Source organism: Daphnia carinata, chromosome 5, assembly GCF_022539665.2.
Source record: "Daphnia carinata strain CSIRO-1 chromosome 5, CSIRO_AGI_Dcar_HiC_V3, whole genome shotgun sequence".
Classification (NCBI taxonomy): Eukaryota; Metazoa; Arthropoda; class Branchiopoda; order Diplostraca; family Daphniidae; genus Daphnia; species Daphnia carinata.
This window is the reverse complement of record NC_081335.1, coordinates 8,412,192-8,426,956: the sequence shown is the minus strand read 5'-3', so window position 1 is coordinate 8,426,956 and position 14,765 is coordinate 8,412,192. Positions and strand designations below refer to the sequence as shown.

At 39.3% G+C, this 14,765-nt stretch overlaps 4 protein-coding genes across 4 annotated transcripts; all 4 read right to left on the bottom strand.

Annotated features, from left to right (window-relative positions):
- Window positions 1-2,318: 2,318 nt before the first annotated feature.
- Window positions 2,319-4,388, bottom strand: LOC130703089 (chymotrypsin B-like). The gene is made up of 8 exons (XM_059495452.1): window positions 4,277-4,388; window positions 3,748-4,112; window positions 3,563-3,657; window positions 3,346-3,490; window positions 3,048-3,195; window positions 2,768-2,907; window positions 2,616-2,694; window positions 2,319-2,505 (listed from the first exon to the last, which is right to left on the bottom strand). Exons 1-8 carry the CDS (start codon window positions 4,380-4,382, stop codon window positions 2,420-2,422), a joined length of 1,164 nt encoding a protein of 387 aa, XP_059351435.1. The 5' UTR covers window positions 4,383-4,388; the 3' UTR covers window positions 2,319-2,419.
- Window positions 4,389-6,722: 2,334 nt separating this feature from the next.
- Window positions 6,723-8,851, bottom strand: LOC130703088 (chymotrypsinogen A-like). Its single transcript, XM_059495451.1, has 8 exons — window positions 8,743-8,851; window positions 8,206-8,570; window positions 8,023-8,117; window positions 7,795-7,939; window positions 7,527-7,674; window positions 7,237-7,376; window positions 7,087-7,165; window positions 6,723-6,986 (listed from the first exon to the last, which is right to left on the bottom strand). The coding sequence occupies exons 1-8, from the start codon at window positions 8,849-8,851 to the stop codon at window positions 6,901-6,903; spliced, it is 1,167 nt and encodes a 388-aa protein (XP_059351434.1). The 3' UTR covers window positions 6,723-6,900.
- Window positions 8,852-10,637: 1,786 nt separating this feature from the next.
- Window positions 10,638-12,747, bottom strand: LOC130702902 (BTB/POZ domain-containing protein 2-like). The gene is made up of 7 exons (XM_057524519.2): window positions 12,474-12,747; window positions 12,251-12,414; window positions 12,000-12,189; window positions 11,732-11,941; window positions 11,418-11,674; window positions 11,186-11,350; window positions 10,638-11,124 (listed from the first exon to the last, which is right to left on the bottom strand). Exons 1-7 carry the CDS (start codon window positions 12,612-12,614, stop codon window positions 10,773-10,775), a joined length of 1,479 nt encoding a protein of 492 aa, XP_057380502.1. The 5' UTR covers window positions 12,615-12,747; the 3' UTR covers window positions 10,638-10,772.
- Window positions 12,748-13,290: 543 nt separating this feature from the next.
- LOC130702905 (cytochrome c oxidase assembly protein COX18, mitochondrial-like) lies at window positions 13,291-14,765 on the bottom strand. Its single transcript, XM_057524522.1, has 5 exons — window positions 14,352-14,765; window positions 14,154-14,291; window positions 13,937-14,084; window positions 13,637-13,872; window positions 13,291-13,547 (listed from the first exon to the last, which is right to left on the bottom strand). The coding sequence occupies exons 1-5, from the start codon at window positions 14,652-14,654 to the stop codon at window positions 13,377-13,379; spliced, it is 996 nt and encodes a 331-aa protein (XP_057380505.1). The 5' UTR covers window positions 14,655-14,765; the 3' UTR covers window positions 13,291-13,376.

Sequence of the window (14,765 nt, the reverse complement as noted above, 5' to 3'; positions counted from 1 at the left end):
ATTCGGTTGCCCCTCATATAGCACCAGCAACACAAGCTCGTACGTTGACTATCCTACGAAATTTCATTAGACTGGAAAGTTCAGTTACCGGTCGGCATTTTTGACAATATAACGATAGGAAATTCTACGTGCGTTAGCGCTACTGCGCGTTAGCGCGTACTGGCGTGCTAGATTTTCAACAAATTTTTACGTTTATTTTCAAAATACAAATCCTACGCGAAAACAAAGTAAACCTTTGTCATCAGCGTTTCGAAACGAGTCTAAATTGTATAAATTTAACTGGATTTAGGTTTTTACGAAAAATGAAAAAATGGGATGGCTATAGCCTTCTCATTTTTCTCAAAATCTTCAAAAAACGACATCTTTTAGAATTGGTTGAAAATCCCACAGTATATTCTTTATTGAATGACAGTTTAAAACTAGTAATTTTTTACACCGTCAAGTCAGTCGTTGATCAAATGTAGCGAATAACTTTTGCGGTGTAGCGCTAGCGCCAGAGCGTGCTAGCGCACTAACGAAGTAAGCACGTTTTTTACGTTTATTTCAAAAACTTCACATTGCATGTAAAAATTAAGCCCATATTCGTGATTTTCTTAAAATTTTGAATACAAATCATGTATAATTAGTTCATTATTTAATGTTTTTAGCGGGAAAAAACGAAGGAAATGACCGTGGGAATTTTCCCTCAAAAATCTGCAAAAACTGACACACGCTGGAATTCGTTGAAAATCACAGAACATACTCAAAATTGGATCCTGATTCCAGTAAAATTGTTCTTTTTTTCATTCGATCAACCATTTTGGAAATACATTGAATATTTCTGCTGCATCGCGCTAGCGCTGTAGCGTACTGGCGCGCATGACAAATATTCGGTGTATTTAAAAAACGACTGATTTAATAAAAAAATAGCAATTTTCCCGGAATCAGCATTCAGTTTTCAGTATATCCTCTGATATTCAACCAATTCCCATGAGTGTCAGTTTTTGCTGAAAAATTTTTTAAGCCCGACTAAATAAGCCCGAATTTTCTTATTTTTTCGTTTTTTATGTTTAATTAAAAAAGCATAAGGCCAATTGAAAAATAAATTTGATTTTCGTGATAAGCATTCAATTCTGAATCGAAATCATGTATTTTAAGCGAAATTTAAAATTTAGCCAAAAATGAAAAAGTGCAAAGGCTATAGCCTTACCACTTTTGTCAAAATCGGCCAAAAATGACATCTCTTGGAACTCCACGAAAATCACACAGTATAATGAAAATGTAACGCTGAATCTGAAAAAGCCACTCGTTTTCTTGTCAAGTTAGCCGTTTTTGAATTACATCGAATGTTCGTGCAAAAAATATGAAAAGTTGGGCTTATTTAGTCGGGTTTATTTAGTCGGGCTTAAATTTTTTTTCTGCAAAAATTGACGCTCATCGGAATTGGTTGAATATCACAGGATATACTCAGTATTGAATGCTGATTCCTGGAAAATTGTTTTTTTTTCACTAAATCAAGAGTTTTGGAAATAAACCGAATATTTGAGGGGCATTACGCTAGCGCTGTTACGTACTGGCACGCTAGAAAGCGCCAGTGGTAAACACCAAAGTTATTCCTTATATTTCGTCAGCGACTGACTTGACGGTAAAACAAGTTGCTGTTCTGAAATTGGCAGGCAATAAAGAAAATTTTTCAGTTTTCAACTAATTCCAAAAGATGTCGTTTGTTTCCAGATTTTGAGAAAAAGGAAACGATAATGACGTTGGATGGTTTTGTTTTGACGAGGATTTGAATTTCCTTAAATAAACGTACAAAACCAGGTGATGCGATGCAGCACGAAAAATTTGCGAAATCTCATGACAATCTACACTTCTTTGCCAATATCACTCGTTTTCTTTTTTCGTTAGTTCGTCGCCTAAAATCGCTCACAGTTTCATCAGTTTCGGCATAATAAAATCGTTATCATTACTTTGTTATCGTTACCATACCAAAGCGTTTCGTTGCTGTAAGCCAATTGCTCCACTCGAATCGTATAAAATCGTTTCCATTCGTTAACCAATAACGAATAAGAAAATTGTGGCAAAAATTAAACTAAGCCAAATGAAGAATCATCGATTCCATAGAATTACATTGTTGATTTGCACATTTTATTGAGATGAAATTGTTTGTTTTATTTAAAGATTAAAAACGGTAAGCCGAGTCAGAAGATATTTCAACAACAATAGTATAGAAGTTGGGTAGCTACGTTCTCCTTAGAACGAAATTAAATAAAGATTTAGAATAAAAACAAGAAAAAGTAAATCAATAATTAATGGCATAATAAGATTCTTCGATTTCGAATCTCAGAGTTAATCGTTTTTCCGAAAATCGTTGGCCATTTTTCCGGCTCGTGTCGTAGCCTTTGAAACGCGTGACGATGTACATAAATAAGGACGCCGATCAATTCTTCATGTTTCCGTTAATCCATCCCCTTAACCAATTCACTCTCGTGTAAACACCTGCAGGGGCATCGGCATTCGCGCATCCTTCATACGAAAAAATATATCATGAATAAAATCTCAACAAAAAAAACAAACAACCAATACGTCATGCAAATTCGATGATGTCAAAAGAGACAATAAAGAAAGTTCCATACCCTTTCCAAAACTGACGATGCCAGCTTGCGTCCATAAACCGTCTTCAGTTTTCACGACGAGCGGACCGCCACTGTCACCCTATAAATACAAAGAAATTTTCGCATTGTTTGGCTAAATTGCTAACATTTCAAAATGGCTTGGCGATTCGTACTTGGCACGTATCGGCGGCGTCACTAGCGGCACACAGCATATGGTTGACAATTTCGCCAGCTTCTGTGTAGATTTCCTTGCACTTCTCGTTCGTTATGATCGGAACGGTAGCTTGCTTTAAGCTTACCGGACCCGCACCCCCTATGTGAACCATACAAACATTAAGCTAATCCAGAAAGGGTAATTTCTTTTTTTTTTCGGGGGTGAGGAGGGTCGAGTAATGAAAAGGGTTTAGAAGAAAGATGCGTTGAACACGCGTTATTAAGAGTGTATCTACATACCGGATTCTATCGCTCCCCATCCCATGATGTAGGCAGTTTCTTCGGCGTAGACATCGGGCTCACTGCTTCCTGGTGCCAAGCAAACGGGCGAAATGGCTTTGGAGAAAGCGACAGGTGCGTCCATTGTGACAATAGCGATATCGTAGTACTATACAAATTGGCAATAATAATATAATAAATCAATCTTTATATATAATTCATACGCGGGGTGCAACGAGTAAAGCCGCAGTGTCATTCTACCTGTTTCACCTCGTTTACAGCATGAAATCGAGAAGAATATATCGACGTCGATACTTACATTTGTTTTGGAGTTGTATGCTTTATGAAGTGTCATGCGGCTGATTCTTCTTGTCATTTGTGCGTCATCGGGATTGTCTGCATCCTCTCTACGCTTGTGCATTCCAAGTTTGACAACCATTTGCGACAACATATACATGGACAGTCTATACAAAATGAATCATACGAAAATAATCAATGGGCTGCATCGATAAAGAGAAATAGGCGACACATTTTACTTCTCGAAACAATGGGCCGCTGTCAGAATTTTAGTCTCCGAAATTAATGATCCACCGCAAATAATCCCGTTATTGCCAGGCAATGTGAATCCTACCTGTAAAAGGAATGCACGAAGGTCAATCGTTTTTTTTAATTTTAAAATCATTTTCTTATTGCTAAGTACAAGAGCTTAAACAAAACTTACAATGAAAGGCCAAGAATTCGGTTTAGCTTCCTCGCCATTGACAATGCGATCCCCAGTAGGCCCAGCGCCACAAGGAATGTTCTGTTTGGATTCTTGTTTGAGTATCGGGCCGGTTCTAGAATCGATTGCTGGAACAGCATAGGCTCCACCGTACACGAACGGATGGTGCAACCAGCTGTAAAACGTCGGCCCTTGTTGCGGAGGCAGGCCGATGCTGTACGAATTAACTTCGGGGGTCGGCTCAACCAAAGGGATTTGCCAGTTAGGGACAACACCACCATTCATGAAAGATTTGATTGGCATGAAATCCCATTGACTAAATGGGAAATGTTTTGCTAGAAAAGCGCCATCCCACGTCCGGTCGACTGTTGAAATTTAATTCATTTAGAAAGAAATGTATAGACTACGTTAGATAGTTGTTGGCGTAACATTAGCATTGTTTCATCTAACAATTCAAAATGACGCTGGCTAATTTAATTTAAACATTTAAAACATGGAACATAAAATGTTTTAAAAAATTGATTTATACTTTCGAAAACGATGGAGTGGCTTGTCTGATAAATACGACCATTAACCGTGCCCAGCACAGCGATGGCTGCCACCAAGACGGATGCAAATTCATTTACAATCGCCATTCCTGTTCTTTTACCTGTGCCGTTCGTCCGTAATTTGAATTAGTTTAGTCACATATTTCATTCTCGCATTGGGCACAATAATTAAATTATTTTTTTGAACTTGAGAATACTAACGAAATTATTTGATGTTATTATTACCGCAATTTGACCACCGATGGTTTTTTCAGCGCTTCCACGACGGAGAGGTGATGTTTCCTACCTACTGAACAAGCCGCTTCTGATTTTCTGTGCTGCCACAACTTGCTTTTATTTCGCTGCTACGGACGTTTGTGTCACCACCCATTGCATACGAACGTCTTTTTTCTTCTTCCTTTTTAAATAATTTTCTATCAGACCTGACCCACGTGTACAATCTCTCGAGCCAAAGATTTATTGAAGAAGAAAAACTTGTTTCGCTAATGACCATTTTTAGTTCTATACGATGTCATTGGTCAAGTTATCCAAATTGTTCTTCTCATTTCGCTGACCTTCTTCATTGTGTCCGAAAACAAGTCAAAAGTGCATTCAACGTATTCAATCCAAATAAGGGTTTAATGTCATACCGGCATCAGCGGATAGCGCAGGCTGCCTTTTTCATTTGGTCTCAAGTTATGTGAAAGGGTAAAACGCCCTTTATTCGTAGTGTCTAAATGTAATACGATGTTACCAACGTGTATAGGTCTAGGGTAGTGAATTTACTAAAGTAGACTCTCCCGTTTTTCCAACTGACGTGTTTCCTTTTAATTGTCCGTGATTGGTTGTGCACGTTCGATTGCTAATATGCAGATGCGCCTTTTTAAAATTCGGTATTGATCTACTTTAGTTGTAAGATCTCTTAACTGCCTTCCAAAAAACTATTGTTTCACAATGTTTAATGCCCTTCAAAAATCCTTAAGTTCCATCATCGATGGCAATCTTTTTCAAGAACAATTGTCAGTTCCACGTGCCACACCTGCGTTTTGAATTCAATATCGATTTTAATATAATCTGCAATTCATACTTCAATTAGGACGCTCCTGGACTTACAACAACTTAATAATAGGTTGACTCCTTTCTTGGGCGATTCATTTTTTTTTACCTGTTGACATAAAACCCCCCAATGCTAATAGGGGTCATTGAGGAGAAAAATCTGGTTTCGGAAATGATGTATTTTGGAGTTCGAAAACAAAGTCTAATGTCCTTGTAGATAAGGTATAGATAAGGCATAAATTGTTCGTTTGGCATTCATTTTATTTCAATCAAGTTGAACGTGCATTCTATTTATGCGATCCAAATATGGATCGAGTGTCAATGACATTGGCCAAGGATTTTATTTTCATTGTCGGTTCAAGTTATCTCTTACAGGGGCAACGCTCTTGCGAATTTTCTCCACGTTCATTTTGGTATCCCATCTTTCGTTATTCTAATCAGTTTATGATTTGTCTAATACCAATGCGCAATTTTGGTGAACCAAGAACCGACAGAAGTTTGTCAGGAACCTTGCACACTTAACAAGTTGAGACTCGTCAAAGGGAAATCCCCGCAAGGTCAGACCAAGCCGAGTTTGCCAGCGGGATTATTTGGCTATCTGAACCGTTGCACAACTTAGTCTTGCGCAACGGTTGTTTTCTTCCCAGTTCATGTTAAACTTCAAGCCATAGAACCTTTATTTTGCCTTGTTGAACCAACTATTACGTGTGCAAACTCTGTTTTTGTTAGACACTTTCCTTATTAAGTGACGTTGACCTTACCGAGAAATGAATTAACACATACATGTTTCCTGTTGCAAAAATTTTAAATATTTAAATTTGGTGCATGCTGTATTTCCAATATGCAAAGTTGCATTCGGGAACAGATGATGAATTGACGTATTGCCAAGCAGTCATCGATTTCTTACTAAAATATCTTAGTTAGGCCACCATTACGACAATTGCCAAGCACAAAAGTAGATGTTGTTCCATCTTCGTATTTAAAACCGACTTTTTATTAATCAATTTGTTGTCGTTGAAATTGAAATAGCCAACATTAACTCGATATCCCTTGATTCCGGCAAGGAGAGCCTCTTTGCTGGTCCTTCTGCCGGTACTGAAAAAGCCAACGCAAATGTACCATTGATTGTCCATCGGAAAAACCAATTTACAATGGTAATCAAACGACTATAACGTTAATTGACTTTGTTTTGACGTAAGATTTAAACTTCCTAAAGTAAAGGTAAAAAAACTAGTTTAAAAAGTAGCGCGCCAGTACGCAACAGCGCTAACGCGGTGCAGCACAAATATTCGGTATGTTTCCAAAGCGGTTAATTTAGCGAAAAAAAGGAACAACTTTCGGGAAATCAGTATTGAATTTTGAGTACATATATTAGATGTCTTTCGGATCGAAGACAGGCACATGAAAAATCTACTTTTCAAAAATCACTCGTTGCTTTATATAGCAATAATTTATGATTTGTATTTATTTTAAATCTTCCGGTTTGTCCTGCAAAAACGTATGCCATTTGTTCCGGTTCGTGGTCGTAGCCTTTGGAACGCGTGACGATGTACATAAATAACGACGCCTATCAATTCCTCAGGTTTCCGTTAATCCAGCCTCTTAGCCAATTCACACGCGTGTAAACAGCGGCAGGGAAAGCGGGATCCGCGCATCCTACATGCAAAAAAGCACATCATCAATAAAAGCTCAGCAAAAAGAAAACCTCAATCTAATTGGATGGTGTTAAAAAGGGGCAATCACGAAAGCTTCGTACCTTCTCCCCAACTGACGATGCCAGCTTGCGTCCATAAACCGTCTTCAGTTTTCACGACGAGCGGACCGCCACCGTCATGCTATAAATACAAACACAGTTTTGCTTGTTTGACTAATTGCTAACATTTCAAAATGGGTTCATGATTCGTACTTGGCACGAATCGGCGTCAGTGGTACTGGCACACAGCATGTGGTTAGGAATTGCACCAGGGTCTGTAAAGGTTGTCCTGCAGTCCTCGTTCGTTATGATCGTAACGGTAGCTTCCTTTAAGTTGGCCGGGCTAGTACCCCCTATGCGAATCAAATTAAACGTTAATCTCGTCTACAAAAACTCGTTTCCTTTTTCTTTTTAGGAGGGAACGAGTCAAGTAATAAATCAAACGGTTATTCGTAAAAGCATCCAGTTTGACATGCATTAATGAGAGCGTATATTTCACATACCGAGTGCTTCCGTTCCCCATCCCATGATGGTGGCAGTTTCTCCGGCGTAGACATCGAGTTCACCATTTACAGGTGCCAAGCAAACGGGCGAAATGGATTTCGAGAAAGCGACGGCCGTGTCCATTGTGACAACGGCGATATCGTTGTACTACACATATCGGCAATACAAATGCAATCAATCAATCAATGTTTATATGCGTAGCATATACTCGTTTCACTTCGTTTACAGCATGAAATTTAAGACGAATATATCGACGTCGAAACTTACATATGTTTTGGCGTTGAAGGCTTTATGGATTGCCAGGCGGCCGATTCTTCTCGTCATCTGCGCATCATCCGGCGATTCTGCACTCTCTCTACGCTTGTGCATTCCGAGTTTGACCACCATTTGCGACACCTGATACATGGACAATCTGTAAAAAAAAAAAATGAATCGTCCGAAAATAATCGATGTAGTGCATCGATAAAGACAAAAATAGGCGACACTGTATCTTACTGTTCGAAACAATGGGCCACTGTCAGAATTTTGGTTTCCGAAATTAAAGATCCACCGCAACTGACATCAGTACCATCAGGCGTCGTGAATGCTACCTGTACAAGTAGTGCACGAATCGTTATTTTTTTTTTTTTTTGCATTTTGCAAACGTTATCTAATCGCTAGGTACAAACAAAAACTTGCCATGAAAGGCCAAGAGTTCGCAGCAGCTTCCTGGCCATTGACAATGCGAACCCTAGCAGGTCCAGCGCCACAAGGAATGTTCTGTTTGGATTCTTGTTTTAGTGCCGGATCAGTTCTAGAACCGATTGTCGGAACAGGATAGGCTCCACCGTACACGAACGGATAGTGCAACCAGCTGTAAAAAGTCGGCCCATGTTGCGGAGGCAGACCGATGCTGTGCGAATTAACTTGTGGGGTCGGCTCAACCAAGGGGATTTGCCAGTTAGGGACAACACCGCCATTCAGGAAAGATTTGATTGGCATGAAATCCCATTGAATAAAGGGGAAGTTTTTTGCGAGAAATGCGCCATTCGTCGTTCGTTCGACTGTTGGAATTGAATTCATTAAAAAAAAAAATGTATAGACTACGTTAAATAATTGTTGTTGCTGTAACATTAGCATTTTTTCGTCTAACAATTCAAACGGACGCGAGATAATTTCGATTCAACATTTAAAACGTGGAATATTTAAATAAATTTTTTAAAAACTGATTTATACTTTCGAAAATGATGGATTCGCTTGTCTGGTAAATACGACCATTAACCGTGCCCAGCAGAACGATGGCTGCCAGCACCAACATGGATGCAAATCTATTTATAATCGCCATTCTTTTTACCTGTGCCAAACACCCGTAATTGAAATTAGTTTAGTCACATACTCGCATCGGAATAAAAAAAATACTAGTAAAATTATTTAATGTTATTAGTGCAATTTTACCGCTGATGGATTTTCAGCGCTTCCACGAACGGAGAGGTGATGTTTCTTTATTTACTGAACGAGTTGACACTGATTTTTCGCGCTGCGATAACGTGCTTTTATTACGCTGCTACGGACGTTTGTGACCCCACCCATTGCATACGAACGTCTTTTTTCTTCTTCCTTTTTTAAAATGATTTTCTTTTGTTGCCCGACCACATGTACTACCCATCAAGCCAAAAAGTTGTTGAAGAAGACAAACTTGTTTCGCTAACGACCATTTTTAATTTCCCGACGTCTTCGTCCAAATGATATCCAAATTGTTGTCCACATTTTGGTGACCTCCATCATCGCATCCGAAATCAAGTCAGATGTGTATTTGGCGTAGACAGTCCAAATAAGGGTTTAATGCCACGCCGGCATGACTGGACGGCACAGCTTTCGCGGCATTGTTTGCCCTTCAAAAAAATCCTTTAGACAAAGTTCAATCACCGGTGGCCATCCTTGTCAAGAATCCGTGTTCCAAACCTCTTCACTTTCAATTCAACATTGAATGTAATCTGCAAGCCGTACTTGAATTAGGACGTTCCTGGCCTTACAACGACATGGCAACAAGTGGATTTCTATCTTGGACAATTCATTTTGTTTCCCCGTTGACACAATCCCCCCCCCCCAACGCTAAAATGTACCTTAAAAAGAAAAAACTGGTTTCGGAAAGTGAATACTTTGAAATAGGAAAACAGTGCATAAATGTCCTTGTAGAAAACGAATAGATAAGGCATACATTATTCGGTTTGGTTATTCGTTTTATTTCAATCAAGTTTGGATTCTTCCCATCTTTCGTTTTTTCTTATCAGTTTATGATTGGTCGAATACCTATGCACAAATTTTGATGAAACTAGAAGTTGGGCAGAAGTTTCGTCGGGAATGTTACACACTTGACAGGTTGACTCGTCAAAGGGAATCCCCGCAAGTTCATAACGAGTGAAGCTTGTACATGGAATTGTTTGGGTATTTGAACCGGTTGCGAAACGTTGTCTTGAGCCACGATTCTATCTTCCACAGTCCATTTTAAGTATTTTCAACCTCAGTTTTTTTGTTAGACCCTTATAAAGTGTAGCTGACCTTGCCAAGAGATGAAATTAACACATAGATCTTTCTTGCTGCAAAATTTTGAATATTTAACAATTTGATGAATGTCATACTTTCAACGTGCAAAGTTACAGTCTGGAACGAATGGTGAATTGGACACATTGCATTTTTAGATTGAAGCCAGGTGAATGGCAAGTCTACCTTTCAAAAACTATTTGTTGCTTTATATAACAATGATTTATGCCGATTGCCATATTTGTATGTTTTGGCTTAATTGTTTCCCACCTAGACTACATCTTTTTCTAATAATAATGCCAATTAAATAAAAGCTGGCCATTCCACAGTTGCCATCATTAAAAGTGCTGCCCATCCCAGATATTTGCACCATATGCAAAGCATTCGATCAAGATTTATTAAAATTTGTGCTGATTACTAAACGTGAGGCTCCTGACATGAATCACGCGCAAATTAGAACCTGTTTAAAAATAATAATAATTTAAATTATGCAAAATGCAAACGTTATGATTTACATATAACGGTACAAGCAATGCAAAAAAAACACACATGAATAAACATGAATTTCAAATGTTTCAAGAGCTGTCACGTCCTAGTTTACAATGTATTTCAACATACTCAACAATATATGAACAAAGATTTCGTTTTTTCTTGGAGGGAAGGGTGACAGAAAACAAAAGGGAAAATAATGGATCGATAAAAATGCTTTGATTTGAGTGTTTTGTTTAAAAAGAAAAAATGACTCCACGGATGAAACCGTCTCGGATGCCTTCGTTGAGCTGGAACGGCTCGGTGGAGGAAGAGCCGAATCGGAAATGGACGCCTTGTGCCATGACCCAAGAGGACCCGGTTCCGAGTGGATAATATCCGCAGCGATTGAGGACGACGCAGATGCGGTACTCTCTGTTGCGTTGGACGTAAACCGGCCGATTAAAGAAGACATCAATTGAAGATCGCCTAGGCGAACGGCCACTAAAATGGGAATACGTGAGCCGCGTCCCATCACGATCCAGCAAATGGCAGTACAATAGTTCAGTGTAGCCTCCACTAGGGTCGCAGTTTGTTGAATCTGTGTGGCTGTAAATAGATTCTAATGTTTTATTTGAACAATGAGGTTTTCATTGAATAATTAAGTTACTTTGATTGCGACGATATGACTATTCCTTGTATACAAATATTGCGGTCGACAGTCAAAGCCACTGCACAGTCCAATATGCCAGTATTGTGTACTAATGTTTCGCCTTCCACTCGTCTGTAGCAGTAAATTCGGCCGGGAGAAGATAAGACGGGGGCTGTTTCAACACTGCAATGAAATGTGGTACTTTAAATACATTGATAGAATTAAGCAGATGAATGAAAATGGGCTCCACCTTCTACCACACGAACTAGAAGGACTGCGATTGCCAGGCGAATTTTCACCAAAGCTCAGACTGTAGGGAGCTGTGTAGCGTGATTGCCTGGATGAAGACAATTGAGACGGCATTTGCCACTTGTCACGGCAGCTAATGTTCATCAGAATAGCGAAACTTTCTTCTTGCGTCAGGATACCCGACATGGCTGGGGAACTGGCGAATTCTTCGTTGGTCATTGTCAAGAATCGAATATGCCCTATGATATTTGCCAATACCTAGAAATGTATAAATATTAACGTTCTGCTTGTACCAGGTAAAGTTACTCCCATTACCAATCGCAAATTAGAGCCATTGACATCTATTTCTCTTCGTGCACATTCTTTGGTGCCCCATCGTTTCACGGCTTCGAAAAGATCAGTTTCACTGATGGCGAGATCGTCTTCTTTTACTAATATTAACAATGTAGACTCCGTTATATCCTCAAATGGCGGGTGCGAGAGAGAATCTTTGGTGCGGCATCGTATCACATTAAGACTTCTCTCCTGTGGATCGAACATGTATAGAATCCTTCCTAAATAACTTTTATGGGAAATGTGTTACCTTAAGTAATGTATCTTCATAGAGGTTGGCAAACTCCAGTGCCCTGCACACGTTTTCAGGGATGAGGTCCTTCCACATGAACTGCGAGCACCTCTCCACCAGGTTGGACACCATGTACTTTTTGGCTGCGTAGGATAGCTCGCAAGCTTGATCAAAGGATTTGAGATCTACATGCTCCGTGTAAATGTACCTATGAAAATGGAGCAATTACAAACACTATTTGAGGATAACTATTAAAAAAATTGCATTACTCAAGTAAGTCTTTGAAGGCAAAAGGTTGAATGTCTTGTACTTCTATTGCATGTGATCCTGTGCTTACTGATCGTCCGGCATTAGCTTGCGCCATTCCACCGTAGAACATGGTTTCAAAGACTGGGCTCCCCATGGCCAGGAAAATTTTGTGCGCTTTCACCAACTATTACAAAAAAAAGCTCAAGTATGACATATTTAGAAAGTTTTCTAAAGCCTACTCACCTCCTTCTCTTCTTCATTTCCAACCAAGAATTCACAGTCACAGTATAGGCTTGTTTCGAACAAGTATTTTGCTCTCTCGGAATTGCTTTTCTTGTCAACCTGCCAATCGACGTTACTCGCTATCGCACGCCGGTTTGCCATTCTGTCGTTTTACACTAATAGTTACATGCAGTTTAAATGTCACAATAACTTAATATTTTATGTTGTTTTCTTTTCACAGTCCCATTTTTTCTAAAGACGTTGGCAGCAGACGTGCATTATTTATTATTTGACGAACGTGCTGGATAACGAATGTTTTTTTGGGACGCGGATGAGAGACATCTAGTGATGTATTTTACAACAGCGTATCCTTTGCCTTTCCCTGCAGTAAAGCGATCTATACTAGAGCCCATGACGTGAGCGCGTCATTGTGTACTACACTGCGCTCCGTTTAGTTCTTTATTGCATGTGAAAATAACCATTTTGGAAGGTAAAGTTTCGCCATACATAATACTACCATAAATCAATGACTGTGTGAATAAATGGCTCCACATCTTCCCTCAACTGTAACGGAGACTGCATTAGCCCATGTCACACCTATCAGTCTTACTCTAATTCTTTTTTAGATAGCAGTTGATGGGTGTTTCATTCCATTATACCAATTTATACTCTAATAAATACACAGATTCTCAGTAGCCGGGAAAAAGCACATCATTTTGGTTATTGCTGACATAGTGTGTTGTGCTAGTACATTACTCAGTAGATTAGTTATTAATACACTTAACATTTTGCAATTTTTTGCTGTACAGTTTCACTGAGAAAAATGAAAATACAGGTGTGAATTTCTTAAATTGTATCTTACTGTCAACATAAACTAATTATCAAAAAGAGAGAACACACACAGGTGATAATTATATTTTCATCTCACTTAAATATTCGATAAGCTTTTATTTGGTTTAATATATGCTGGTAAGGATGAGGTCTTTCAAGTGGTGTCACAGGTATCCGGAACAATCTCCGGAACTTCGGCGAGAGTAGGACTAAATTTTGGGTCAAGCCGTAAAACGATGAAACTGTCCAGTAGAGCGCGACATCCTGTTGGTAAACACAATAAAAATAAGGCATGAGTAACCATATGTTTCACGCAAGTTGATAAGGTAAAATGTCTACAATCTCAAACGTACGGCAGGTGCATAGGCAGCAATGGGAATCATGACTACGCAGAGGACCCTCAACACATTCATGATGGCATTTGCCAGACGAGACGTAGTTCCCACTTTGTTCATAACTTGTAGCTGGATAATGGCTAAATTGGCTAGTGCCATGGAGACTGGCAAGATGAGTGAATGGTCCACGTCAGTCAGATTGGGTATCCAACCAAATCCACCCGAACTCAGAGACAAGTATATTAACTGGGCCTCTATCAAACAGTGGACAGGGAAAAGATGTAGATTTCGTTAAGAGATGTGATTTAAAAATAATACCAACTGTTTGCACGGGAAGCATCATGGCCATATTTCTCAGCGCTACTGACATACAGACCCAGAGAGGAATTTGACCCCAAAGAAGGACTGTAGCTTTAAAGGCATGACAGTTGTCTCTCTGTACCAGCAAATTCCACTGTTTTTGGGCCTATGACAAAAAATGTAGATATTATAATATTTAGGTGAGTGTGGTTTAACATTTAAGATTACAATATACAGATTTATGGAAAGCTAGCTTTGCAGTTTTGGCATCCCACTTGTACATGACTACTGCTCGGTCTGTTTCTTTTTTTAATTCCTTTAGAATGCCCTCCATTTCGGGTTTGAGATTTTCCAGCCTGGCATAGATGCTGTGCTGAAAAAAAACACCGATTGTTAAGACGAAATTGGAATTGGAAGTCAAAGCAATGAATACTTGATAGGCAGCTAAAGGCAAGGTGATGGCTAGCCTAAGAGAAACTGTGGTAACAACAATGGTTGCCCACCATGGCAGATGAGTGTAATCATGAACAGTTTCGAGTAGATGCTGGGTATTCATGACCCAGCTTGACTGAGAAAGATCTGAATACATTTGGTTCAAAAAGGTGAAATTATCTCCAAGAGAGCTAGTACTGGCTGCACGACATGTTTGTACAACAAATGAGGACCTTTGTAAAGAATTGCGAGTTACAAAGTTGTTGACTACCGGCCGAAGAAGGACCGGTTTAATTCGAAACATTGTTGTTTTGACTTTTTAGTAGAGCAGATTCGATTTTCAAAACGGGAGGGTTGCCGAACCCGAATTACAAAACACGAAAGACTGAGGAAATCGGGAGCAGACGACAGTCGT

What these genes read in the sequence shown, in the direction of transcription:
- LOC130703089 (XM_059495452.1), bottom strand. Translation starts at nt 4,382, where the DNA reads ATGGCGATTGTAAATGAATTTGCATCCGTCTTGGTGGCAGCCATCGCT. An exon ending in GCGGCCCATTGTTTCGAGAA is followed by an intron (nt 3,491 to 3,562) that starts GTAAAATGTGTC and finishes CATTTTGTATAG; the next exon opens with ACTGTCCATGTATATGTTGT. An exon ending in CATACAACTCCAAAACAAAT is followed by an intron (nt 3,196 to 3,345) that starts GTAAGTATCGAC and finishes CAATTTGTATAG; the next exon opens with TACTACGATATCGCTATTGT.
- LOC130703088 (XM_059495451.1), bottom strand. Translation starts at nt 8,851, where the DNA reads ATGGCGATTATAAATAGATTTGCATCCATGTTGGTGCTGGCAGCCATC. An exon ending in CGAATCCATCATTTTCGAAA is followed by an intron (nt 8,571 to 8,742) that starts GTATAAATCAGT and finishes CAATTCCAACAG; the next exon opens with TCGAACGAACGACGAATGGC. An exon ending in CCTTCAACGCCAAAACATAT is followed by an intron (nt 7,675 to 7,794) that starts GTAAGTTTCGAC and finishes CGATATGTGTAG; the next exon opens with TACAACGATATCGCCGTTGT.
- LOC130702902 (XM_057524519.2), bottom strand. Translation starts at nt 12,614, where the DNA reads ATGGCAAACCGGCGTGCGATAGCGAGTAACGTCGATTGGCAGGTTGAC. An exon ending in TCTAGTTCGTGTGGTAGAAG is followed by an intron (nt 11,351 to 11,417) that starts GTGGAGCCCATT and finishes ATTTCATTGCAG; the next exon opens with TGTTGAAACAGCCCCCGTCT. An exon ending in GTCATATCGTCGCAATCAAA is followed by an intron (nt 11,125 to 11,185) that starts GTAACTTAATTA and finishes ATCTATTTACAG; the next exon opens with CCACACAGATTCAACAAACT.
- LOC130702905 (XM_057524522.1), bottom strand. Translation starts at nt 14,654, where the DNA reads ATGTTTCGAATTAAACCGGTCCTTCTTCGGCCGGTAGTCAACAACTTT. An exon ending in TGCCTTTAGCTGCCTATCAA is followed by an intron (nt 14,292 to 14,351) that starts GTATTCATTGCT and finishes GTTTTTTTTCAG; the next exon opens with CACAGCATCTATGCCAGGCT. An exon ending in AGCTAGCTTTCCATAAATCT is followed by an intron (nt 14,085 to 14,153) that starts GTATATTGTAAT and finishes TTTTTGTCATAG; the next exon opens with GCCCAAAAACAGTGGAATTT.